General features: G+C 41.5%; 1 protein-coding gene across 21 annotated transcripts in view; it reads left to right on the top strand.

The window, feature by feature from the left end:
• Positions 1-27,294, top strand: part of MACF1 (microtubule actin crosslinking factor 1) — a 311,004-nt gene that overhangs the window by 178,656 nt on the left and 105,054 nt on the right. For 16 of the 21 annotated variants that reach the window (XM_074376773.1, XM_045520294.2, XM_074376759.1 and 13 more), the window contains 15 exons: positions 132-294; positions 1,124-1,207; positions 3,623-3,730; positions 3,926-4,024; positions 5,643-5,795; positions 6,116-6,204; positions 8,554-8,689; positions 12,272-17,653; positions 18,188-18,337; positions 19,579-19,794; positions 19,882-20,031; positions 22,042-22,275; positions 24,511-24,660; positions 25,604-25,837; positions 26,773-26,976. In XM_074376773.1, the coding sequence (XP_074232874.1) occupies positions 132-294; positions 1,124-1,207; positions 3,623-3,730; positions 3,926-4,024; positions 5,643-5,795; positions 6,116-6,204; positions 8,554-8,689; positions 12,272-17,653; positions 18,188-18,337; positions 19,579-19,794; positions 19,882-20,031; positions 22,042-22,275; positions 24,511-24,660; positions 25,604-25,837; positions 26,773-26,976 (7,552 nt within the window). The remainder of the gene's footprint in view (positions 1-131; positions 295-1,123; positions 1,208-3,622; positions 3,731-3,925; positions 4,025-5,642; positions 5,796-6,115; positions 6,205-8,553; positions 8,690-12,271; positions 17,654-18,187; positions 18,338-19,578; positions 19,795-19,881; positions 20,032-22,041; positions 22,276-24,510; positions 24,661-25,603; positions 25,838-26,772; positions 26,977-27,294) is intronic. The other 5 variants (XM_074376774.1, XM_074376771.1, XM_074376770.1 and 2 more) reach the window with 1 other exon arrangement.

Here is a 27,294-nt window from a genome sequence, read left to right as displayed (position 1 = left end):
CCACTCAGTGTTGCATTGCTGTTCCCCCCAAATAGAGGTGTATGTTCTGTCGTCAGGCCCAACTGGAGCCTCATTTATTTAATTGTATTTATACCAAGATCTCTGATAGCAATTTCCCTTTGCTTCTCCAGCCAATCTGAGCTAGAAAGTATCCAGGAAATTCTGGGAGATTACAGAGCCTGCCACAGAACTCTCATCAAATGGATTGAGGAAACCACTGCCCAGCAGGAAATGATGAAGCCAGGTCAGGCTGAGGATAGCAGAGTGCTGTCAGAGCAGCTCAGCCAGCAGACGGTAGGTGCGGCCGTAGCATGGTGGAAGTTGAGGGGGGTGGGGGGGTAGCTCACCATAAAAGAGGATGTGCCAGCAATTAGCTTCCCCCAAATATTAAGACATTCTGAGTACCGTCTTCTGAAAAGGGTTCAAGCAGGATGGTCTCAAGATACTGGTTTTGCATTTAGGCCAGATGACCTGTAAGTTCCCTTCCAATCTTGAGTTTCTGTGGATATATACTGAAATCACTAGATGGACAGAGTAAAATTACCTTGCTTTATTTTGTTTCCTGGTGGTACATTTTATTTTACTAGAATTAGAATATGGGAACGAAAACCCAGGGAAAGCTGTGAGTGGAAGAAAATTATTTCATTCAAAGCAGTTAATATTTGTTGGCCTTCAGGGTTTTTTTGTTTGTTTTGTTTAGCGTTTAGGTTAACTATATGAAGTCTGGATTAGATTGCCTGAATTCTAATCCTGGCTCCCTATCTTACTATAAGACCTTAAAATAGACATAGTGCGTAATTTAGTCAAACGACCTCATAAGATTATTGTAGTTAGGATTAAATGAAGTGATACATGTAAAATACTTAGAACAGTGGTTTTCACCAGACTAGAAGCATCAGTATCACTTGGGAACACGTTAGAAACGCAAGTTCTCAGATTTGAACCCAAACCTATCAAATTAGACACTCTGGAGGTGAGGCCCAGTAATCTGTGTTTAATCCAGTGTTCAAGGTGGTTCTGATGCAGTAAAGGTTTGAAAACCACTGCCTTTGAACATAGTAGATGCTCAGCTATTTCAGTGGTGATGATGAAAATAATAAGGTTGTGATATTTTGGTTCCTAGGAGCTGTTTGCAGAAATTGAGAGAAATCAGACAAAACTGGACCAGTGTCAAAAATTTTCCCAGCAATACTCCACTACTGTAAAGGTAACGCTGCCATGTCCCCAAAGGAACATAAACAGTCTCCCACTTAGGAAGATCCCCATGTCCCCGTAGGTTTTGTTCCTGGACAAGTAAGCAGAGCTCTTCTGCCCCATCCTTAAGTTAATGCAGATGTGTGCTTCTTGTGGCCACACGTTTGGGGATGCTCCGTGAGGTACTAGACATCAGCTGAGATTCAAGGAGTCTCTATTTGGATAACCCACTGGCCTCTTAAACTTACCATGTGAAAAAATTGAATGTTTGGGTTTTCTTCTCAAATATGCTTCTCACTGTCTTGCATATCTCAGGAAATGGTGTCACCATTTTCCTAGTTACTGAGGCACAAACCCAAGAGTCATCCTTAACTCTTCCCTTTGCCTTAAACTAAATAGTCTGAACAAATTGGCTCCATCTTCCAGTATGTCCCAAATCTGATACCCCTCATTGCCCTGTCTCCCCGACTTCCCTGGTTCACATCTAAGACTCTTCCGTATGCTACTCCAGTATCTCTGAGCTGATCTCTTGCTTCTGCTCCTGCCTGCACAGGCTATTTTCCCACACAGTAGCCAGACTGACTTTTTTTAGAACATACTGCACATCATGAAACCTCAGACACCATCAATTATAAGCCACATTATTTTATGTACTACCAAAAAGGGAGAAACTGCACCAATTATGCAAATGCTATGTAAAGCATATTCCAATTTTAGAGATACTAAAATGTGGGGGAAATGTGTACCTTACGCATTTGAAATATGTAAATTGGATCGTATCACTCTCCTACTTAGAACTGTCCAATGGCTTCATATTGTACTCCAAGAAAATTCTAAATCCTTATATGATTGCTGAGGCTGTGCATGATCTGGCTCCCCCTCCTCCCTATTTCTCTGATAATGTCCTTAAATAAAATTGACCTGAGATTATTGTATATTTTTTGTTTTTCATGTGCCTTCCCACTAGAATGTAAGTTCCAGAGCAGCCAGGTTTTTTCTGACTTGTTCCCCATTACGTGTATAGCACTCAGAACAATGATGAGTTCATAAAAGATGCTTGACAAATAGTTTTTGAATGAGTGCATTTCTTTAGTTAACAGCAGAAGACTTGGCATCACAAAGAGTTGAGCTCAAATCCTAGCTTCATCATTTTCCAGACTTAAGACTTTGAGCAGGCAGTTAGCCCCTGTGAGTTTCTGTTGCTATAGCTACAAAATGTGAACAGCAACTACCTCACCGAGGGACTGCAAAAATTAAATGGGATAATGTATACTTAGGACAGTACCTCAGGCTTAAAATACATTTAGTAAATGTTAGCACGTGCTTTTATTATTATTACTATTTAATTATCACTACTACTTTTTTTTTTTTTAACAGACTGCTTAAGGAACTCATTCGGTGTTTTCCTCCTACCTAGAATTTTCTAAGTTGTCAACAGAAAGCGGGACATTTTAGGCAAAAGGAACTGCATGTTCAGAGGCACAAGGAATAAAATACAATGATTATATGAGGACATAGCAGATATTCTGGTATAGTTAGAAGCTGTATGATACATGAGAAACAGATTGTGGAAAATAAGAGGGAAGGTTGGGGCCAACCTATGAAAGGTCTGTTCAGTTTGTCTTTACTGTCTCTTCTTGCTCCTCAAACTGTGGTCTTTGAACCAGGAACATTGGCATCACCTGGGAACTAGGCAGGAATGCAGAATCTTCAGCCTGCTGAACTGAGATCTGCATTTTAACAACAAGACCCGGGTGCCTATTGATATTTGAGAAGCTTTGCTCTAGGTCATTGAAAACTTTCAAACAGAGGAACGAAGTGGTCACCTTTTGTCTTAGAAAAGTTAGTTGAGTAGCAGAACAGAAAATAAATTGGAGGTGAGACTCTAAGCAGGAGGGTAAGTAAGAGGCTATTGCACTGTCATGTGAGAGATGAAGAGGGCCTGGACCAGGGAAGCACTCTCAGGGTTGCAGAGAAAGGGACAGGATAGCATGGCGAAAGGATAGGGTCAGCAAACAACAAACTGCAGACTCGGAAGTTAGCAAACTGTGACCCACAGGCTAAATCCAGCCTGCACACCTGTTTTATATGCCAATGAGAAACAGCTCTAAAAAAAATCAAAAGAAGAATAATACCTCACGACGTGTGAAAATTGTATGAACTTCAGCTTTCAGCGTCTGTGAGTCAGGTTTTATCATAACACAGCTGTGCTCTTTCATTCACTCACGGCCCGTGGCTGCTCCACGTGCAGTGGCCGAGATGAGTAGCCGTGACCAAGGCAGTGCAGCCCTTTTTGGGAAAGTGTTCTATCCTCTATTCTAAAGGATTGCCAAAATGCCTTTCATCAGTGAAATGCCATGATGCCACTGCGCAATGTGTGTGAGCTATCAACCCTGTGTAAATGTGGTCAAATGTCTTCCTCCCCCAGGACTATGAATTGCAACTGATGACATATAAGGCCTTCGTGGAATCACAGCAGAAATCCCCTGGCAAGCGCCGTCGCATGCTTTCCTCCTCAGATGCCATCACACAAGAGGTGAAGGGGTGGGGAAAGGACACATGCCGCTGTCACTCCCTCAAGGAGAGTCACTCATCAGGGCCTTAGAGTTCGTTTTAGGGCTCACCTTACTGTGCAGCGTGTGACTTCATGAAAACTTACTGTCAGCTATTTAGATTGACTTTTCTGACCAGGTAACTTAGCTAAATTTTTTTTTTTTTTTTTGAACCATAGTTCATGGACTTAAGGACTCGCTACACAGCATTGGTGACCTTAACAACTCAGCACGTGAAATACATCAGTGATGCACTCCGGCGGCTGGAGGAGGAGGAGGTGAGGACAGCTGGGTCCTGAATCATCTTGAAAGTAGAATAAAAAAGTCTGTGCCTTCTATCGAGAGTTTCCGTGCATGCACAGCGAGGTCTGTCATTTACAGCGGTCGTGTTCCGACGTTGCTGTGCACACGGCATCAGCGAACACTGAGCTCTTGCCCTTGTAGGGAGAAGAGGGCTAGGTTCCTGCCAGCCTCTGGTCACAACAGTCTTGTCAACATAAAGCACAACCTGATTTTACATGTGTTTTTGTTTAAAAACACCTTATTTAATATGTCTTGTTGATTCACTAACATTGAGTTCACGGCCAAGAGCAGTATAACTCCTGAAAAGAGCTTATTAAACACGTATTAGGCACATCACAGCCTTCCAGCGCTTAGGACACAAGAGCACTTCAGCACCACACTTGGGCCCATCTTAAACAGTGAAATCACTAACAGAAAGCCAAACATATGAAAAACACGGCACTGAAAAGACTGTGGGAAGGACACTTACTGACACTAAAAGAGCTGGAACGAGAAGGCGGGTTATCACCTTGTTCTACCTCAGATGGAAGCATTTGGCGGCTAAGTTTTTTTGCCACTCTGTGCATGTCTGGGGATTACTGTGAAAATACTGCAAGTATTGATTCTAAGGTTACAAATAAAGTTTAACGAGTAGATAAATCCACAAATATGGAATCTGTGAACAATGAGTCTTGACTGTCTCGTGTCCATCACTCCCATGTCCAAGTATCTTTATTATAGAAATGTTATAAGTATGAAGAAAGGAATGTGAACACAGATCCTTAATTTGTTAAAGGGACATATTGGAAACATCTAAATTCAATATGCTGGAATGCTACAAAGCTATTAAACATAATGAAATAGATTTAAATGAACTGACATGGAAAGATATTTATAATATATTATTTGAGAGAAAAAGCAAGTTAGAATACTATGTATAATTATGATTTCAGTAAAAAAGAATGATAAACTGTACCACAAAGACACAATATGAGCATACAACAAGTTTATAAATATACCAAATTTCTGGGGAAATGAGATTAAAGGGACATATATTAGGCGTTTCAGATTGTTTAAATTTGTTGTAATGCATATGCAGTATTTTTGTAATTATAAAATTCTTCTATGGCTTTGCAAAGTAAGTTTCCACATATTTAGCAACTCATCTGAAAGAAATGCTGTTGGAAACATTAACCCATACCAACTTCTGCCTATGTAAATTAGCAGACTTCCTTTATATCAGTACCTACCTCATTTAATCTCTGTAGATGCCAATCTCTTCACCTGTAAATCTAAGAATTATGAAAATAAGTTAAGATGCTGTGTGTGAAGGGCTTTTTAAATGCAGTAAATAATTATTAAAGGCCCATCATATATGCAAACAGTGTGCTTTTTTAGAAAAGTGCTAACCCAGATATAGTGAATTTAGCTATTAGTATCACACAGGCACTGAGGAGCAATGTTGTAGGCTGAGTGAATTATATATTTAACTTGGGGTTATTTTAGCTGCCTACTGATTTAGGTAACTTTCATGTGTCTATTTTAGGAACTCTGAAGTCAGGCTGGTCTAATAAGACATTGACCAAGATACTGATTTTCTATTTTCTTTTCTAGAAAGTGGTAGAAGAGGAAAAACAGGAACATGTGGAGAAGGTTAAAGAACTTCTGGGCTGGGTGTCTACCCTAGCAAAGAATACACAAAGCAAAGCTACCTCACCCCAGACCAAAGAATCAACAGACATTGAGAAAGCTATTTTAGAACAGCAGGTGAGTAGAAGATCCATCCGTCACTTCCTAGGTAGAGTGATACGGGATTGCTCATTAGGTGGAATAATAGCAGTCACACATGGGCCACCCAGGAACAACTGTCATCTCAGTAAATGTTAGCTTCCAGGACTTAAAGATTAACTTAAGAAGTCATCCTATTTGCATATCTACTTTTTAAATCACTATATATAGTTCATTGGTAATAATAATCTGTCCTAAGCTAGATTTTTCCTTAGGATTTTTAAAAAGTTATTTCAAATAATTTTTGATTCTTGAATTTCTTCGGTTCTGAGCTTTTTCTGTTTGCTTCTGCTGCATAGGTTCTGGCAGAGGAGCTGACAACCAAAAGGGAACAAGTCTCTGAGGCTGTTAAAACTTCACAGATCTTCTTGGCCAAGCATGGTCATAAGTGAGTATTAAATGAGAGATTATGGCACATACAAGGGACTGGATCTACCTGGCTAAAACTTAGGGTCATGATAAGAATTCATGGGTAAGAGCCAAATTATGAAGAGCTTTGTAGTTCATGCTGAGAAGTTTGCATTTTGCCCATAGGCTGTGGGGAGGGATTTTAATCATGACTGGATTCTGTTGATAAAGATTTCTAGAACAGTTTTATAGGGAATGGATAGACATAGAGGAAGAGCCTGAGAGACCAGTTAAGAGGCTGTTCCAATAATATAGGCAAGAAATGATGAGAGATGGAGAGGGGACAGAGACTCAGAAGATATTAAGGAGGAATATTAACCCTTACAGGGTTTGGTGACAGTTGAAATGATCAGATAAAACTCCCAGGTTTCTGGCTTAGGCCACTGGGTATTTGGTGATACCACTGACCAAGATAGGGAATACATGAGAAGGTGTGGACTGAGGGAGAAGAAGGCAGCTTTTGTTTCAGACATTATGAATGTGAAGGAGCCACAGGACATCAGAGCATAAGTCTCTAGTATGTATTTGGAGGTGCCGAATACATATTTTATGCCTTACATAGTTCCACTAAAGTTGTCCAGTGGGCCACTGGATGTGTAAATTTAGAATTAATGAGTGAAGTCTAAAGTGATGGAGATTTGAGTCATCAGCATAGTAGAACCATGGACGGATTAGCTTACAAGGGCTCACAGGCTTCTTGACGTATAAAGGAAACCTTAGAGAAGTAAAAGGAAGTTATAAGTGATACCTCAGAACCCAAGAGAGAAGAGAGTTCCAAAAAGAAGGAAGTGGTAAAAAGTCAAGAAAGTTTAAGACAGGCTATTAAATTTGACAAGCTGGAAGTTTTTGATGACTCTGGTGAAAAGTTGGGGGATGACGTCAGGTTGAGAAGAATGGGGAGCACCTGAGGTGAGGAAGGTAGTGATAGTGAACTTAGACGGCTCTTCCCAGGCACTTGGCCATGGGAAGGAGAGAGATACTACAGTAAACACTCAGAGCAGAATTTAGGATCAGTAGAGGGTTTGTTTTTTAAAAAGATCAGAGGGACTTAATGGTGTTTATGAACTGAGTCTCAAGGATCAAAAGGGGAGAGTTTGAAGCAATAGGAGAAGTGTCCCAGAGGATGTAGGAGAGGATAAAAGTCGTCAGTGGGTAGAAAGTACAACCTTCAACAGGAGTTGAGACAGCTTTTCCTCTGAGATCTGAAGAAAAGGAGATTAGGATAAGTCAATATGCCAGACATGAGGTCAGAAAGTGAGAGAATTTGTGCCCAGTGGTCTGTATTTTCTCTTTCAAATAGGCAGAGAGGATGTTTGCTGAAAGTTAGAGTGGTGCTGAAGGGAAAGAAAGAGGGAGCCTCCAGGAGGATTGTCAGGAAGCACTGAAGTCCAGTAGGGGTTGGAAACCAGGGAGATCTCTTCCACGTGGTTTTGAAATCCCCTCACTAGATATACTTAGTCTGCATATGGGTACAGAGAAGTCCTCTGGCTTGATTGATCAGGGGTTAGAGTCTTACTAGATTAGTAAGGAGAGAGTACAAAAATAATAGTGAGGAACTAACTGAGATGATGGACTGTGGGGTCAGGACTCTATAAAGAGAAGAAACTAAAGATAATAGGACTGATGGGTTCAGAGAAAATGGAGGAGTCCAGGAAGGTTTGGAGAATCTCAGTAAGTTGATGGATACAATTAAGCTTCAAAAACACAATGTAGAATGAGAAAAGGAAATTCTCCAAAATTCACCGGATTCAAGATAGTGCTTACCTCCGGGGAGAGAGGGATAGGAACGGGGTTGTTGACAAATACACTCTGGACTTTAATTCTGTCTGTAATGTCTTATTTCTAAGAAAAGAATCTAAAGAAAATCTCATAAAATACTAAAATTTGGTAAAGTTGGATAGTTGGGTAATGGGTAAATGAGAGTTTGTTATAGGATTATAATCAGATAGTAGATTCTTGAAGTTTAAAATTTCAGAAGTAGAATAATTTCAGACGAGGGTAGCACCTAAGTCTGCCGTGTGTGGGTGAGGCTGAAGTGGAGCCGAGACTACTTGGATTGAGAAGGTCACAGGATTTCAAGCATAGGGTGTTAGATAATTGGTGACATGAGCATTGACATCACCAAGAATTATGGTTTGAGGTAGACCAGAAAACAATGAGCTGGATGCCAAAGTGTCCAATGAGTGTGGAAGACTGACCAGATGATCCATGGTGAGCAGTGATAAATAACAATACTGTCCAAGGTGGGGAAGTCATGCTTTTTAAAGCAATAGAGGAGAATGTGGGGAAAGGTTTTTCTCTAAAAGAGCTTTAATGCTTCATCTTCTAGGCTGTCAGAAAAGGAGAAGGAACAGATATCCGAGCAACTGAATGCCCTGAATAAGGCTTACCATGACCTTTGTGATGGTTCAGCAAACCAGCTTCAGCAACTTCAGAGCCAGTTGGCCCAGCAGACAGAACAAAAGGTACTTGTAGTTTTTCTCTCCCAATGTTGGGAGGGTAAATTCTGAACAATATGAAGGCAGCTTTGCTGATTGAGAGTCACGATCACTAGCTTTCCATGACCAGTGTGATTTAGTTTTTAACCTCACCATAGCATCCATTTGTCTTGTGTTTCTTTACTGGGGTTCCACGATGTGTTGGTCAGTCAAAATCACTAGAAGACACTTACAGCTGACCCTTTAGATCTGATTCACTGTTTTGTGATCTTCCATTTTGTGACAGACCACAGTCAAGGAGAACATAAATTCTATGTTCTATCTGATCACAAGGCAATAATCGTGGCATTGTCACTCAAAAGTTGGTAGCCAAGAGTTCTGCATATTGGGAAGAAAAGGCCGTGAACCTCTTCCCCCCATACTTTTTTTCATATCTGCTAAATAAATGAGAAATGTTGATTTCTAGAACAAACTGGTAGATTAGCTGTACTGACTGAGACGCTGGTTCCTCCTACCCATCATCACCTCATCACATGACATCTTTACCAGTTCCCACTCATGTTCATTTCCTAGACCAAATGAAAGTTGTTCCTGCTGGTTGTCCTAAGTTCACCCTGGATATTTATGTGTATATGTAAACTTACCATATTATATACATGTGTCTCTGGGATATATATGTGTGTGTGCCTGCTCACTTCCTGTGTTGTGAAGCAATGGCCACATTCCATGGGGCAGGCCAAACTGTAAGCTCCCATGGTAATCAGATTTGGTCAAGATGATGCTGAGAATGAAATTCAGACAAAAAATGCTTTGACTCTAGTCCTTGAATCTGAAATTTGTGCAGAAGGAGCTAGAGTTGTAAAGACCAGAAGACAGCGCCAGCTGATTTATTTGAGAGCAGATTTCCAAAAAGAACGTGCTGGTTTAGCTTTCTCTCTGTAAGGTAGCCCCCTTCTAATGGCTCATTGCTTCACCATATACGGGAGTACAGGGAAGTGTTAACAATTGCTTGCTGAGAACATCCAGTTCTCATTTGAGAGGTTACAAAGGGGGAGAGAGGAAGAAAGAAGGAAAGTCAAGCTGCTGAGCACCACTACATTGAGCATGATGTGTCCCCTGTTACCGTTTGTGTGTTTCATGTGAAGTATCGTTCTGATTAACTGACATCCTTGCTTACAAGTTTCACTAACCCTTTGGAGTTTAAGCACAAATGCACAAGGGGAAAAGAGGACGACCTGTTTGGGGTTCTTTTTTGCAAAAAACAAAGTCGCATGCTGGACGCTAACACCAAGCTTACACTGTGTGTGCGATGCGGCTGAGCTGCTCCGTAAGGCTCTCTCTTACCTGCCCGAGGCACCCCTGCAGCTCTGGTAAGTAGAGCCTTTTATGTTTCTTTCCTCTTCTCCCTCTGTCTTCTTCTGCTTCTTTAGGTCAGAGTGCCCATGTTTGGTGAGGCTGAAATGGATTTCTCTGGATTATTTCCCAGCTCGGTGATTCCCGCCTGTCCTCCAGTTATAAGCGTGTTGGAAGGAACAGTGTGTAGCCTTTTCTGTTTGGCTAGACTCCAGGCCTTTTCTCAACACCAGCATTTCTGAGACTCTGTGAACTCACAGAAGATATTAGAAGTTCCCCAAAGAGTCTTTTCCTTTGTCATGTTGAATGCTTCTGAACAGTCTTTATGTGGGTTTTGTAAAAGGAATTTTCATGTATTTCAAAGAATTACATGCCAGTGTGAATTTTCTTTCAATCTCAGTAGGCTGGATAACTAATAGATTAGCATAACGTGTGTTTACTTTATACAAGTTAGACTCTACATTCTTGCTCAGAAAACAATGAGCAGGGATGAAGAATAACACATAATATTTTAAATAGGGTAGATATTCCATTCCTGTCAGTTATTCCATTATTTGAACAAATACAGTGAGATGAAGATGTGACCTAGATCTGTTCCCTCATTTGCTGTCTATTCTGCATCTCCTATAGTCTGCAGCTAATCAAGCTTGAAATCCTCAGTACATGTTTTTAAAATTTGGGGGGAAATAGGTTAATGATTTTAAAGATTGTCTTACTGTTTATCAATTTATCATTTATTCATCAGATGTTTATTGAACTGCTGGCACTACTGTTCCTAGACATTGAGTGGGCAGCACACCAGCTCTTATGGAGCTCCCTTCTCAGAGACAGAAATGAAAATCATTTAGGAGGCAAGGAAGTGATTGACATTGCTTCAATAAGTTCCTCTGTGGATAAGTTAAAGGGTTAAATAAGGATCAAAAAGCAATACCGACCAAAGAGGGATGGATAAAAGATGGATAGAAGACAAAGACTATGAACGTGAAGAAGCTCTAGGAAGTTGGAGAGTAATAAAAGTGGAAAGTGGAGTGTTCTTTTTTTCCTTTTTAAATTTTTTTTTAAAATTGAACCCTGGACCTCATGCATGCTAAGCATACACTCTACCACTGAGCTGTATGTACCCTCCCCACCAATGGAGTGTTCTAAGTAGTAAAACTCTTGGATGATTTAATTTCTGAATAACATCATTCTGTGATGAAAGACTTCAAAATAGGAATTTTTCAGAAGCTGTTTTTAGGCTTTTTTACAAGGGTGATTTTTACAATGCATAGGCTTGCTTTATTCTGTGACCTGAGTACCTAACTCCTATGTGAGATGCAGCGTTACTGTCTTATCCTTCGTTCTCTCTGGTCTGACTGGGGAAGCATGAGATTGAGAGTCAGACCTTGCTTTGATTCTGGAACTCACTAGTTTTGTGACCTAGGACAAGTTACGTAACCTCTCTGTACCTTGTTTTCTTCTCTGCAAGCTAAAGATTAAAATAATTGCTTTCATAGGATTGTTGTGAGGATTAAATGGCAGCGCTTAATAAACACAGCAGGTGCCCAACAAGTAGTAGCTGTAATCGTGATGATTGTACTATCCATTCTAGCCTTGACCAGAAGAGAAGTTACTAGTGGTTCCAGAGTCAGGGGCTCTCGTCTGCTCCTTCCTTGCCTTGGGAGATGCTAGCCGTGGCCACTGAGACAATGACTTGCCCCCATTGCTGAGCAGCCTCCTGGTACTGTCCCCAGGGCCGTTTACTGAGTTGCACAACAGTCGTGTGGCCATTGGGCTGCTTAAATCTCCCTTCTACTTCTGTGGACCAATCCTGCTAAACTTACCAGCAGGGAGGTGCTATTCTAGGAGTCCTCTGCATGGGTTGCAGCACGGAGAAGTTGTTATAGGGGGTTGAATTCTCACTTTGAGGGAACTGGTATGTGTCCATAAGAACCTTTGTGGTGACCTAGTCTTAGAAACAGCTGTCCCTTCACTTCCACTGCTTGCTACCTTGTAGAGCTGGTCACTCAGATCTGCTTCATGCTACCATCCCTCGAGTAACCTGTGAACTGATAGCCATGTTAAACATTCTGCGTTTAGAAAAGTTCTTTTTTAGCATTAACACTGCCAGGCTTCAGAATGTTTCCTACACACTGGGGCTCATCCCAGGCTGGGTTTTTCTTGTGGTCAGAATTTGATATATTGTAGTTCTTTGAATGACTCCTTTCAACAGTTATGCTTCTCTGATTCAGTCTTCTCTTTCGTTTTCTCTTGTAGGGCTGCAGAGCAGTTGCTGGGGTGATTGACCTAGGCACAGTGGAGATATTTCCCATCTTCAGAGCCATGCAAAAGGGCCTCATTGACCAAGACACGGGCCTTGTGCTCCTGGAATCCCAGGTTATCATGTCTGGCCTCATTGCTCCTGAGACCAGTGAAAAGCTGTCTTTGGAGGAGGGCCTAGCCAGAAACCTCATTAATCCCCAGATGTACCAGCAGCTCCGGGAGCTACAGGATGCCCTGTCCTTAATCAGCAGGCTTACTGAGGGCAGAGGCTCTCTTTCTGTGGTGGAAGCAATTGAAAAGAAAATAATCAGTGAGAAAGTTGGACTGAAAATCTTAGAAGCTCACCTGGCAACTGGAGGTTTCAGTCTCCCCCCTCATGACAACTGTATTAACCTAGGGGAGGCTTTTCACCAAGGCCTCATTTCTTCATGGCTTCACTCAGTGTTAGAGTCTCACCTGCGGTCATCCAAGAATTTGATAGACCCAAACACAGCTGAGAAAATCAGTTTGCTGGATCTGATGCAGAGATGCATTGTCCACCAGGAGTCAGGGTTGAAATTGCTGCCTGTCAAGCAATTGGCTGGTGGAATGGTGAGCTTGAAATCAGGCCGGAAAGTTAGCATTTTCCGTGCAGTTCAAGAAGGGCTAATAGATAGGCAGGTCACTGTCCGGATGCTGGAAGCTCAGCTTTTTGCTGGTGGCATAGTAGATCCAAGAACAGGACACAGACTAACAGTGCAAGAGGCTGTAAGACACAATTTGATTGACCAAGATATGGCCTGTGCTCTACTCATAAGGCAGCTTCAGACAGGAGGCATCATAGACACTGTCACTGGGCATAGGCTGACAATAGACGAAGCAGTGAGCAATGATCTAGTAGCTGCTAAGATTGCCCTTATAATTCTGGAGTCCCTTTGGTCATTCATGGGGTTACTGTGGCCTGAATCTGGAGAGATTCTCCCAATTACAGATGCCCTGGAACAAGGTATTGTGTCTACTGAACTAGCTCATAAAATCCTTAGTGGCCGACAACATATTAAAGCCCTATTTCTACCAGCAACCACAGAGATTTGGTCCTGGAAGAAAGCAATAGAGAATGGTATATTGGACAAAGATCTTGCCAATAACTTGAAATCAGTTTGCATACCTGATGTGATGCCCCACATGCAGTTAGCAGACTCTCTAGAACGAAGCAAATTGAGCATGAATCCTGGAGTGGCCGGTCTGCTGTGCAGCCAGGGCCAAACTGAGGGCATAGCAAGCCCTAACGAGAAGCTGCTGTTTCAGCTGATGACTCACAGCTATGTTAATGTGCGCAATGGACAGAGGCTGCTCCTGCTGGACAACGAGCTGATAGATGCACTGACAGCAGGAGGTGAATGTCAAGCAGGTCCTCCAGAAATGTTTGAAATTGGACATCAGAGACTAGAAACTCCTGAGGAATTACAAGAATCAGTGAATGTGAAAATCACAGAAGCTTTCTGTGATGGGCTGACTGTGAGGCCACCTGAGTTCCAGTTCTCTTCTCAGAACAAAGAAGATCCCGATCAGGCAAATTGCACAGAAGCAAAAGGCAAAAAGACCACTGTAGAAACAGAAGGTTCTGCAGAGAACCCCGAAGAGGACCTGTTTGTAGGAAAACAAAAAGTGGGAATTCCAAATGTTAATACTTTGAAGGTTATAGGTAAAGTCAATTCAGAGTTTACAAGGCAGCTGTCAGGTAGCAAAAAGCAAGACCAAATAGAAGTGTCTACCAGGGAAAACGCCAGCAGAGGCGTTCTCCTTATGGTACCTCCTGAGGAAGCAGAAGATGTGACTTTGGTGGAAGACAAAGATCCTTCTGTTGAATCAGCAAAGGAAGAATGGCAGACTCTGAGAAAGACTTCCTTTATGTGTCAGAAAGAACAAGCAAGCACACTTGAAACTGAATATACTCTGAGTGAAACTGGAAGACCTCTCATAAAACCCCAGAGCAAAAAGTCACAATTTCAGGTAGAGAGAACTCTAGTTTTAGAATCGGAGCAAACGTCTGAAAAGGATAAGAATATTCATTCTCTGGGCAAAAAGAAGGCCTTAAATAAGACATCTTTGGGTAGGGATGATCATAAACAAAGTCCAGAAGGGCACAGCAGGGCAGGTGGTCGTATGGTGATGTTAGGAAAGACAGATGAGGAAGACAGTGGTCGTGAAACTTCCCTGTCATGCAGTCATCCTTTAGAATTGCTTGAAGAAGCCACCTTAAATATATTATCCACACAATTACTAGATGGTGGTATCTTTCATGAGCAGACAGGTCAAAAGCTCTTACTAAATGAAGCAATAGCCCAAGGCCTCGTGACCAGTCACACTGCTGTGAAACTTATGGGAAAGCTGAACATGTTTCGGGGGTTCTTTGACTCTCAGACCTGTGAGTCTTTGACAACTGAAGAAGTCATTGATGAAGGTCTGATGGATGAGAAATTATTACATAATGTCCTCATGGCAGACAAAGCTATAAGTGGAGTCTTAGACCCCCGCACCCACACACTGTGCTCTGTGAAGGAAGCAGTTGCAGTTGGACTTCTTGACCCACAAACAGCCACCAGAATTTTAGAGGGGCAGGTGGTAACTGGTGGAATCGTTGACCTGAAACGAGGCAAAAAGATTTCAGTAACTTTGGCCTCAAATCTTGGCTTGGTGGACAGTGCTGACCAGACAGAGCTTATAAATCTGGAGAAAGCTTCCAAGGGCAGAGATGCTGAAGAAACGATTAGGGAGAGATTAATTCGCTTACAAATGGAAACAACTGGAATTATGGACCCTGAGAGCAAAGCCCCTTTAACAGTTGTGCAGTCCATTGACAGAGGACTTTTGGAGAGAGAGGAGGCCATTCAGTTGTTGACTAAGCAGGTGGTAGATGGAGGTATCATTCACCATATATCTGGGATGAGACTTTCTGTCAATAATGCCTTTAAACATGGCATCATTGATGAAGATTTAGCCAAGCAACTCAAAAAAGTTGAGAGCTTAAGCCTCCATCAGTTCTCTCATCCTGAAACAAAGGAAACTCTTTCCCTCCCTGAAGCCATAAAATTAGATCTTGTTACTCAGGATTTGAAAAGAGAAATCCAAGAAATTCAGACCTTGACTGGAAGCTTCGTAGATCTCATTTCTGGCCAGAGATTGACCTTGGCAGAAGCTGAGAAAGAAGGACTATTAACTAACAGAGCAGTATTGTCTTCAGGAATGATGAATGGGATTATAGATCCTGAGAATTATAGAATTGTTCCCTATTCAGAACTAGTAAAAAAATGTAAGATTGATATTGAATCTGGACAGAGATATCTAGAAGTAATTCCCTTCTCAGACATTAAAGATGGAGCAAGTGACAGAGTACTTACATTGTCTCAAGCAATTAAGCTTGGAAAAGTAGACTTTGCAGCTACACTGAGAGTTCTGGAAGCTCAGGCAAACACTGGGGGAATTATAGATACGGCCACGGGAAAAAGACTGACGCTGGCATCAGCTTTAGAACAGAAATTAGTAGACGAAGACATGGTCAGAATTATTGCATCCCATCAGATGTTAGATGGAGGAATTATTGACATATTTAATGATCAGAGAGTGACTTTAAAGGAAGCTATCGAGAAAAAATTTATCAGCCCTGAAATGGCAACTATGATCCAAATCGATATCTTAGAGGGCAGTGATCACCAGGCTCCAATTGAAAAGCAAGATGGAATTGAAGTATGTGAACTACAGAAGGAATTTCTAAGAAAGGAAATGTTAATTGCTTGTAATCAGACAGCCGAAATGAGTTGTGGTAAAGCAGAAAGTGAGAAATTATTTCAAATTGAAAATCAGTCTGCCCAAGAAAAGGTTAAAGTGAGCGTTTCTAATGGGGAGCAGCCAGAAAAGAGCAGGGAAATGTCATTAAAGAAATTGGAATGCAAGACTCAAGATGAGAAGAGATCTCCAGATGCTAAAGAATCTGGCAGTATCAGAATTCCTGGTGATCGTAATGGTAAATCACTGGGCCAAGATTCAATGACACACCCTCAGTCAGAAATTTGTGATTTTAAACCCAAAGAGGTGACACAAATAGAAATTATTTCTCACATGAAAGAGTCTATATCAGGCTTAGATTATAAAGAAATAAGGGAAAACCAAGGAGAAACTACTTCAGAAGGACAAGCACCAAACTATAAAACTTCCGGCAGATTGCTGAGTCAGCGGGTTACGCAGAAGCCAGCGCATACCAGGGAGAAAAGTAAGAGGCGGACGAGGGAGACGGCTGCAGAAGAAAGTGTTGAAACATGCAAACCAGCAGGTCTTTCAGAAGAAAAGTTGAATCAGGAAACTGCCATTAGCGATGACCGTGACTCCAGCATGAAGAGTCAGCCTATGGCAATAACAGAAAGTGAAAAAGGCAAAGCAGCTGATAGAGAGCTGGGATTTTCTATTGTTTGTGAAGCTGAAGACTCTTCTTCCCAAACGACCCTCAGAGGAATTCCTGTAAGAAATCAAGATTCTAATCAAGTCAGTGAAGAAGCCAAAAATTTAAGCTTCTGCTTGACTTTAAACCCAGAAGAAAATTTATCTCAAGAAATTACTAGTGGAGCCCAGAATGAAATACCCTCTTCTTTGACCCCAAGACCTGAAGGATTGCACTACCAGGAATCAGTTGGAAAAGCCCAAATTGCAGACACATCCCAAATTTTCACTGCAGACAAGTCTTTCCAAGGAACCACCAGACAGGAGACCAATTATTATCAAGATTCTTGTGTTACTTTTAAGACTAGGGAAACCAAAGATCTGACTTCCTCATCTAATGAATATAAAGAAAAATCACACCAAGAAGTACCTTTTGACTCAACAAGAGCTGTTAAATTGGAAGAAATTAGAGTAGACTCCAAAGAAGTCACTTACCTGGAATTCTCAGACAGAAAGGGCCTTCATCGCCAGGACAACAAAAGTGATCATGAACGTTGCAAAATTCTTGAATCGGAAATAGTAACAACTGAGGAAGTAACTGGAGAGAAATTTCTAAAAATGTCAAACCCTATAGTCATATGTAGAGAAGCAGTGTCCTTTGAAGGCATAGTGGCTCAGGGAGTTCCCAGAGTTTCAGTGTCCCTTCTTCCAGAGAAACTGTTAAAAGATGTTTCTCGAAAAGAGAGTACAGGGCAACAGGCTGCCACCATTAGTCCCACTATTCCAGAGAGCAGTGAAGAAGAGACGGTACCTCTCATAGCCTGCCCTGCAGTGAAGATGGATGAGAAGACACTACAGGAAAGGCTCAGAGAGAGCCCTGGCAGTGAGCAGACCCCCTTCGTCACTGCACCCGGGGGAAAGGGAAATGACAGTGTAAACCCAGAACCCTCCAGAGCAACTAAAGTAAGTTCCGCAGGGGGATGTGTGTGTGTGTACTGGTTATAATAGTTTAATGGTAAAACTCTTGATACTGAGTTTCCCTGTGTATGGTTGTATGGGTACATACACTTCAGGACACTGGATTATTCTTTAAGATATAACTTAGTTTATCATTATCTGCTTGGAGCACAGTTGTTGGAAAATTAGGCAATGATGCTGAATGTCTTTCTGAAATTTGCAAGGGTTTTAAGTTAGAAACGTTGAAGCTAATTTGAAATACTAGGTCTATGGTACCTGAAGTCAGAATAGCTTTTGGAAGTTTTGCTAAAATGGTGCTTACAGATTGCAAATTATGGGCTTCTGCTCCCTGAGGAAGTTAATAAAGTCACTTTTTTGTCTATTGATTTGAGACACCTTAGACAAAGTAACATGTTATATTTCATCCCTCATATGTAGCAAAAATTTCTATTTGTCTATCAAGAAGACCCTTCCTGCTTTAAACAGCAGACTTAAAAGGAGAATGTCATATTTGAGTGAGTTTTCTTTTTGGCTCCACAGAATGTATTTAACCGGCAACTCTGTCTAGAACATGATGAGAAGTTGGTATCCTATCTGTCTGTTTTACGAGACATTGAAATGAGGACCAAACAGATTCAACCTGTAGAGCTAAACCTGGCAGAGCTACAGGACCTGTGGTGTCAGGCCAAGGTAGGTTTCCAGAGGCTTCCTCTGGGCCCATCTGCTTGGAGGAAATGGAGACTATTCAGGAAGAAAAACATGTTCAAAAACACTACCATTTAATGGACAAAAAATAGATTGAAAAAGTGTAACTGGAGCTCTGTGAAGAGCACCAGGGAGTACTGGTCTCATAGAAACCAAAGCAGAATTGACTCAAGAGAGGAGCAGTCGGCAGTGTTAAACATAGTAGGGAGACTGAGCACAGTGAAGACTGAAAGGGGGGTTTAGTGCCTGAAAGTCACTGGTGACCTTGATAAGAACAGTTGCAGTGGAGTGTGGGATGTAAACTTGGTTACATTAAATATAAATGAGAGGTTGGAAGGTGGGGGCAATTAATGTAGGTCATTCTTTTCCAGAAGCTTGGTAGTGCAGGGAAGAGAATGACTGAAAGAGGAGTGTTTTGAGTGGATTTTGGGGGCTGAGAGGGAGAACTTGAAGTTAGAGGAGAGAGAAAGTGATGGCTGATGGAATGAGTTCCCTGAGAACATGGGAAGATGTAGACTTAGTCATGAGAGGGAGGAGAGTAGTTCTTTGACTGAAACTGGAGGCTGAGTTGGCACAGGATTGGAGGAGGACACGGATTGCAGAGGTTTGCCCATTCTCTCAGTATCCAGAGTATGGCCTGGGGCAGGGTGGCTGGGGGCAGGTGCGGGTGATGCCCAGAAGAACTACCAAGCTTTTCCACAGCTTCCTTCTGGCTTCTCTACTGAGGATCAGAATGTTGTAGAGTAGCTGAGTGGGAAGACTGGTTTGGGATGTTTTTATGTTCTTGGGTTCTGCTCTCTTGGACTTTGAAGTGAAAGAGTTGTCCTTTGATTGACTCATATTGCATACCACTCTCTAAAGCATAATGACACTCTTGGAGCGGCAGCAGGTTGTAGTGGAAGGAGCACTGCACTGAATCAGGAAACCTGAGTCCGAGTCTTGGCTCTATTACTTACCTGCCAGGCAGCAACAGGTGAAAAAAATCACAGTTTTAAGCACTGACGCATCACTCCTGGAAATCCAGGATAATAATGTATACTGTGCCTACCTCAAGAGTTATTCATTGTGAGAACCCAATAAACTGATGAATGTACGTATGTAAAAACACTTTATAAGCTGTAGAGCCTGTGTGGCATGAAGTGACAGAAAAATATGTTCACAGCTTATTCCTAGATAGCAAGATTTCTAGTTTTGATCTTGGAGGTAATTCTACTTTATGCCCTTAGGTATTAGATGGGGAGCTAAAGGATCTGTCCACGTTGGTGAGTCGGGAATTGGAGTGTGTGAATCAGATTATCATTAGCCAGCCTCAAGAAGTCCCAGCTCAACTGTTGAAGGCTCTAGAGAAAGATGCCAAGAATCTTCAAAAGTCCCTCAGCTCTGTGAGTGACTCTTGGAATTCCAGGCTGCTCCATCTCCAGAATGCTGTGGAAGTAAAAAAGGTAGCATCTTGTTTTTATTCACAAAGGCTCACAAAGTCTGGGCAGACTTGGAGAGTTTTATCATCTAATTTGTCATTTATTTCTTAGACTAGAGTGTTAAATCAGTATGAACAGCTAGAAAGCAAACTTCAAGATCTGAGAGCCTGGGTTGGCAATACCCACCTTCTCCTGAACAGCAAGGACTATGACAATGAAACGGATGCTGACAGCCTGAACCACAATCTCCAGCAGTGTGAGGTAAGCGCACCCTCCAGTCTCAAGCATGTTTTACTTGTCCTCTTGAGTTATATCATTTTTATTTTCCTGGTAGGCAAACCAGTGTCTGTATTTATCTTTCTTAGAAAGTCTCTCCATTTCAGAGACAAAGTCAGCGATGCTTAGTTTTTTGCGTTATCATACCGTTGGGGCTTCAGTGATTATGACTGTTCATCCTTTCAGCTATTCTCAGAGAGTCTGCAGAATGACTATGATTATCAACTTCCATGTCCTCTTTATAACTGAGCATCTAGGATCCATCCCTTGTTTCTGTTTTGCCCAAGATATAATCCTGTGCACACACACCAATTTCAGGAGAATTTTTGTTCAACGATCTAATGCATGGCTTGACAAGATTTTCTGTAAAGGGCCAGATAGTTAACTATTTTAGGCTTTGTAGGTCATATATAAGTGGCCCATTTCTGTGGCAACCATTTACCCCTGCTGGTGAAACACAAAAGCAGCCATAGACAGTACGTAAATGAATGGTTGTGGACATGTTACAATAAAACTTTATTTACAAAAACAGGTGGCAAACATTTCACAGGGGGGTGGGGACTGTAGATTACCATCCCCTGATCTAGAGAGATGCTTTTCTTCTCTTCTTGTTAAGTTCCAAATTAATTGATTCTTTTTATATGTCAGTGACATATAAGGTTAAAGATTCTGAGATACGTATGAGCTGAAGATTTTCTCCCTCCAACACTGTGGTTTCTTCTGGTTATACTTAAGATAATATCAGATAATACATTGGTTTATCCACCCTCTGCTATAGATATTGCTCTCCGTGAATTCTTTCTGAAGTTGGAGCAGGACTAGAGACATTCCCCCCCAATTCTACCCTCTTCCTTTTCCCCAGTCTTAGGAGAAGCAGACCTTGTCGTCTGTGGTCAGGCTTCTTGTATGCAGCCACATCCCTCTTTATCTTCCAAGAGTTGGCCTGCCTTCTTCTTTCATACTCTTTTATCCAAATATATCATTGGAGGAATGAGTAGCAGACTTGGTCTGTTTACTGACAGAACATTAAAAGAAGCAAGGATGAGAAAAAGCCCTGTGACATTGCATGAAGTGTAAAAACACAGAGCATCTTGTGCATTGGTGTCTTCCCCTAGTTATAACTTGGACGAATCCTGTTACAGAAAGTGCCACCTCATTTCCTAGTGATTGCTTCCCAAATCCATGTGTTCACAGATGGAGGAGGCACAGTCTCATGATAAATATCCAGGAAGCCCACCCAGCCTGCTTTGCAGGATGGCTGACTACTCTCAGTTTCAAAGTGATAGATGTGTAGATATCTTACTTGTTCTTATTGCATCCAGTATAACATAACTCATGATCACTAAGTGTTTGTGGGGAAATTGCATGCTTTTTCATTGTCTAAAAACAGATACATTTTAGTGTTCAGGCAGCTTTTTCTGCTTTAAAGGAGCAATACAACTATTACATAAGAAAGTCTGTCTGTAACCCTTTACAGTTTTAAAATGTATAAACAAAAAAAACTGTATAAACAACATATATCTACTCTAAAGGTTGAATTTTATTGAACCACAAATAAATTGAATATTTCCTCACTTCTGACCTACCAGTAACTCACCGCTAGACAAATACAAATAGATAATTGAACCTAATGCAAGTAGACAGATATATCTAAGACCAGAAATTCATGTTATACTTTTCAAAACTTAAAAAAAAATTTCCACAGGTATCTGTAATTCTGTTAACATAAAGAATTGAAAGCTTAATGCATTTAGAAATCAAAGTCTAGTCAAGGAAACCTAACTGTTATAGGTGAGCAGTTTGGAGAGACCAGAAGTGAGAGAGACTTCCAGTGCTGGTTTGGCCCCAGAAATTATCGGTGTCAATTATAAAAACACAGGAAATTAACCTCTGTTTGATTATGTTGTTTCTTTGACTGGAACCAACAGCTTCTGCTTCTATAGAGAATTAGAAGTTTCTTTTCTTTTTCTTTCTTTCTTTTCCCCCTTACCTTAGGATTTGAAACAGTCCATGGTTGAGAGGAAGTCTCAGCTGGATGCACTTGCCTTTGACATTCAGTTCTTTATCTCTGAGCACGCCCAGGACTTGTCCCCTCAGCAGAACCGACAGATGCTAAGGCTTCTGAATGAACTGCAGAGGTCCTTCCAGGACCTTGTGGAGCAGACTGCAGCCCAGAGGGATGCCTTGCAGGGCCGTCTTCAACAAATGGAGCAGGCAGCCCGGGTCAAGGTCAGACTGAACCAGCAGCTGGGCTCAGTTGGTCTCTGAGATGTCCTCTGTCTTTGGGTTTTCTGGCCAGACTCTATCATGATTCCAGGGGTCTGCGTTTACCAGTTTTGATTGGTTCTGGTCCAGGAGGCAGCTGTTCTGGCTGTTTTTCTGGTTTCTGGTTTCTGGTTTCTGGTTTTGTGTATGTGAGAATATGTGTCTTTCTGTGCGTGTGCACGTGCAGGTGTTTTCTCCTCAGTGAGACTCTACTGTCACTGTGTCTCATTGTCTCTGACTTTCAAATGAAAATTTTATCTCTAGCCCTTATTTCTCCAACTCTCTCAGCATTCTTTTGAGGGCTGTTAGGAACATTTAGGTACTCTGAACTCTTGAGAAGAATGGTTCTGAAATCAATTTTATTCTGGGGCTTTTCAAATGATTAACAGTAAAATTCCTTGGCCACCTTCAAACAGCTGACAAAAATATTTTTTATCATAATTATGCTAATTTTGTAGTATATTTGAAATTGTTTTCTAGCACCTTTCTTCACACTATAGTGCCCTGTGCTTCTTCAGTTATGGGAAAATTATGAAAAAAATGTGTGTCAAAGCACTGTTGATACATTTTTGGGGTGGAGGGGATGACTAACCATCCTACCACCTTCTATCACAACCCTCTTCTTGCAAAACTCAACATAATTGCATTAACAGTAACATCATAATCTTAGAATACCAAGAAGGGGGCTTATGCCATTTCTGCTATTTGAATAAGTTGGAATTCAGCAAGATGATGCTAGAATTGTCATTATCACCAGCAAAACTGCCTAAGGGTCTCCTTTATTAAATATTGTACAAAGTAGAATTGAACCTTTGAGTCAGGCTTAAAGGAAATGAGATTAGTCAGGTCTGTATGTCCCTTATTACTGCCTAGTTGTTTCAGCTGTAATTGAAATTGAAGTAAAATACTAATGAAATGCTTTAGATTACCTTCCAAATCTGGAAATTTGCAGTGTCCTCACTTGGGGAATTTACATAACCTGGTATAGCTTATGGATAATTAATGAAATAGTATTGATCTGAGCCACCTTAAGACACAACCCAGATCCAGGATAGGCCCCTGAGCTGCAGAAGGTGATAGAATTGCATGTGAACCTTCTCTCCAATCGTGTAATTAATTCCACAATGTTTATTAACCTTGTTATTGTCGGAAATGCTCTGCTTCTCTCTATATTTGCCCTGAATGCATGTGTATGTCTGTGTGTTAACTTGTTTGCTTTGCTTTTTTCAGATTCAGTCTGCACCCATCCTAACCCATGAAGATCCCGTTTTACAGCTGAAGAGCTCTTAGGAGTTCTCTTCCAGAGCCTTTCTGTTTGTCCTAAAGAGGGGGAGAGAGGGCCAATGTGGGCACCTGTTTGTAAGTGCAGGTGACTGAAACACCATCAGAAGGTAGAAACTGGTGGAAATTGGTTCTAGAAGGATGGTCAGGAGAACACATCATGCTCAATTGCTCAATCAGGTGCTTCAGTGTCATGTGGCTGAGAGATCTGGAGACAGGATCAGGCACAGAAGTGTATTCCCTCCTCCCCTTGGGCCTGACTCTTCTCTTGGATGTTGGAGCAGACACCCGAAAGGCTGAGCCCGTTGCTATTCTTGGGCAGTTCCTTTCTTCTCAAAATAGCCGAGCCCCTCATGCCTGGCATGTCATCATTCCATTTAATGGGTGTCTGCATTTGTGAAACATTTGATTTATATAGAGTCAGTTCAATTATTAAGAAGCTCAGTTAGCTTATAAATTATCCAGTTTCTTGATTTTTCCTCCTAATCCAGTCCTTCTAATTTTCCATATAATGGCTTAATATGTAGTGTATCTCCCAGTTCTGGTAGAATTGATCAGAACCACTAACTTACTGTTATCCCCTTTATCATCTATAGATTTCCAGCATCTGGGCTCTCTGTTCTCCACTTCCAAGAATAATGACAGCAGTCCGGCTAAGGAGCTTTCAAATCAAACCTGGGAGCATTCTCACCCGAAATTACCCCTGATTATAATCCAGACCATAGACCCAGATCAACAGACTATCTAGATGAGGGGAGCTTTCTGAATATGATTTCTATGCCTTTTCCTGTTCTAGTCTCTCACCAACTTTTCCATTCCTTGAGATATAACCTACCTGTTCTACATTTCAGGGAGTTAGCTTGTATTTATAAAATGAGAATCACTAATTGTCTCTTGGCCCCTCTGCATTTTAATTAGACCCTGCAGAAACAACAAAATACCTGTCACCAGAAGCTCGAGGATCTTTGCAGCTGGGTAGGGCAGGCAGAAAGAGCATTGGTGGGCCACCAAGGTCGAGCCACCCAGCAGGATCTCTCTGCTTTGCAGAAGAACCAAAGTGAATTGAAGGTGAGTATGTTTTAACTTTTTTTTTTTTTAATTCCTTCAACAAGTATTTATAAAGGCTTGCTATGTGCCAGGCGCAGTGCTTAGTGCTGGCAACATAATAGTAAACATCCCTGTTCTCATGAAGTTTACAGTGTAGTGGAAGAGGTAGACATCACACAGATAATCACAAAAGTGAACATATAATTTAATCACTGCTATATCTATCAAGGAGAAGTTATAGGAGAACATGCAACAGAGAGGCCCAATCTTGACTTGGATTTCAGAAAAGATTATCTTAAAGAAGTGTCACTTAGACTGAGAGATGAAGGCTATGTGGGGGTTAAGGCATGAAGGGGTGGAAGGAGGATGAGAATATGCCAGGGATAGGTCTGAGCATCAGGCTTGGAGTGGGAATGAGATCCAGTACAACATACTCAAGAGCTGAGGGAAAGCTGGTTCGGTGGGACTTCGAAGAACAAAAGGAGGGTTAGTGACTGGTGAGCCTAGAGGGTAGGCAGGACCTGTACCATGCTGGGCCTTGTAGGCTACCTTAGGGCTACAGAGTAATAACCAAGAGATTCATAAAGAACCAACCAAGCCTCGACTCAGCTAGAATCCTTTTGTCAACTCTTGTTCGTAGAAGAATGATGTCTCTGAGGATAACTCATTGCAAAATAAAAATCATGTTTATGGGCAGTCTCCTTTTTTGTCTTCACCAAATATTTGTTTAGGAATTTATATTTAAATTTTTCTTAGAAAATTAAATATTGAAAATTTCTTAATTAAAAATATTTTAAAATTTATTTATTATCTGCATTGGTTTAAGCCTAAACCTTAAGCAAATTATATCAGGGACATATGTCGATTGCAAATATGTCATCCAAGCCATTCCATCTCCATGCTGTTGGGAGGTCTTAGAAGTGCTAAAGTTGAAACCTCTGCTATCCTATTTTCATGTGTTCAGGATTTACAGGACGACATTCAGAATCATGCCGCCTCATTTGCCAGTGTTGTCAAAGACACTGAAGGGTTTCTGGAAGAGAACCAGACCAAGCTGAGCCCCCATGAGTTGACAGCTCTCCGGGAAAAACTTCATCAGGCCAAGGGACAGTATGAAGCTCTCCAGGAAAGGACGAGGGTGGCCCAGAAGGAGCTGGAGGAAGTAGTGACCTCAGCCTTGCATCAGGAGACTGAAAAGGTAACCAGACTGCTGTACTTGGTATTTTTTCAAAAAAGAAAGTTTTAGTATCTACACAAATAAAAGGTAATGAAGGGAAGCTGCCTCACAGAGAACGCAGAACCACAAAAAAGGGCTAATTCAGGAGCTGCTCTGTGAGTCAGTATTTGTCTTTATAAGAAGCATCCTGAAGAGCTTTCATTCAGGAATAGTTGGTAGGAAGTTCATATTCAAATTATCATCATCGTCGTCATCATTTTCCTAGAGAGGAAAACGCAAAAAAAAAAAAAAAAAAGTGTATTTCTAACGTAAATCTAGACTGGTGATCCAAGGGTCCTAGAGGAAAATACCTCAGACACTAATGAGGAAGTAGAGAACGTGGAAAAGAGAATTAAGTTTCCTAAAGGTGACTTCTGAAATACATGAATTTATCATTTGGCATAACCTATTTTATTAATTAAAATACTTTGAGAATGAGAGAAAAGACTTTGAGAGGCAGGTTTCAGAATTCAGTGCTCTGTTTGTCAGAGAAAAGGATGAGAGTAGTCTGCGTTTCCCTTGGGAAGAGCAGCCAGGTAATTGAGTGTGACTGCTGTTTCTTACCCTACCAACCCAGTGTATCATCTGTGTGCCTAGAAAGGATTCCGTGAAGCTTGAGGGGTGCCAGGACTAAACCATCTCTTAATAAAGCCCTTTTGAATCCCTGGAATTTCCCACACTCCCTCCCTCCACCTTTTTTTAAGGCAGTAAGACAGAGACAAAATCTAGAAATAGTCTTACTAGTTTTCCACAGATTTATAAGATGCTTATTTTTCTTTGTGGGTGCAAAGACTGTTTATACCTAGCCTTAGAGCTTCTCTTTTTTCTTTAGCCTAAAAACCTCCCCTTTTACTTAACCGTTGGTTGTATAGCTGAGTATCTAAGCTTTCTCACTAGAACTTGCTTGTGGCTTTCAGAGTAAAACAGCAAAGGAACTGGCAGAGAACAGGAGTAAGATCGACGCTCTCTTGGATTGGGTGGCTTCAGTGGGATCATCGGGTGGACAGATGGAGCAACTCTCAGGAGCTAACCTGGAGGAAGGAGCCCTGGACACCACTGATGGTCACACAGGGATGAACCAAGCCCCAGAGAAGCTGGACAAGCAATGTGAGAAGATGAAGGTGAGCATGTTAGCTTGTTCTTACTGTGCTGGGGGAATCTCTGCTGCCCTGGGCAAGTCACTGTAACCTCTTTGCCCCTAAAGCCAGCGAGCACTTCTAGTTCCTGACTTCGCTTTCTCAGCAGCCTTGAAACTCTTAAAATAGTCCCCCCCTTGTTTCCATAACACTTCTCTGCATTGATAATCCTCCTCCCTTTCCTGTGACCAGCTTTTGAAATAATGAGGTGCTTCTAGGTTGTAACCTAGACCTCTTCTCATCTTTCATTATTTACTTTACTTGGGTAATCTTACCCACAACACTTCACTTACCACTTGTACT

The sequence above is a fragment of the Camelus bactrianus genome, chromosome 13 (genome assembly GCF_048773025.1).
Source record: "Camelus bactrianus isolate YW-2024 breed Bactrian camel chromosome 13, ASM4877302v1, whole genome shotgun sequence".
NCBI lineage: Eukaryota > Metazoa > Chordata > Mammalia > Artiodactyla > Camelidae > Camelus > Camelus bactrianus.
Note: the sequence above shows the minus strand (reverse complement) of the source record. Positions and strands in the feature narration are given on the sequence as shown.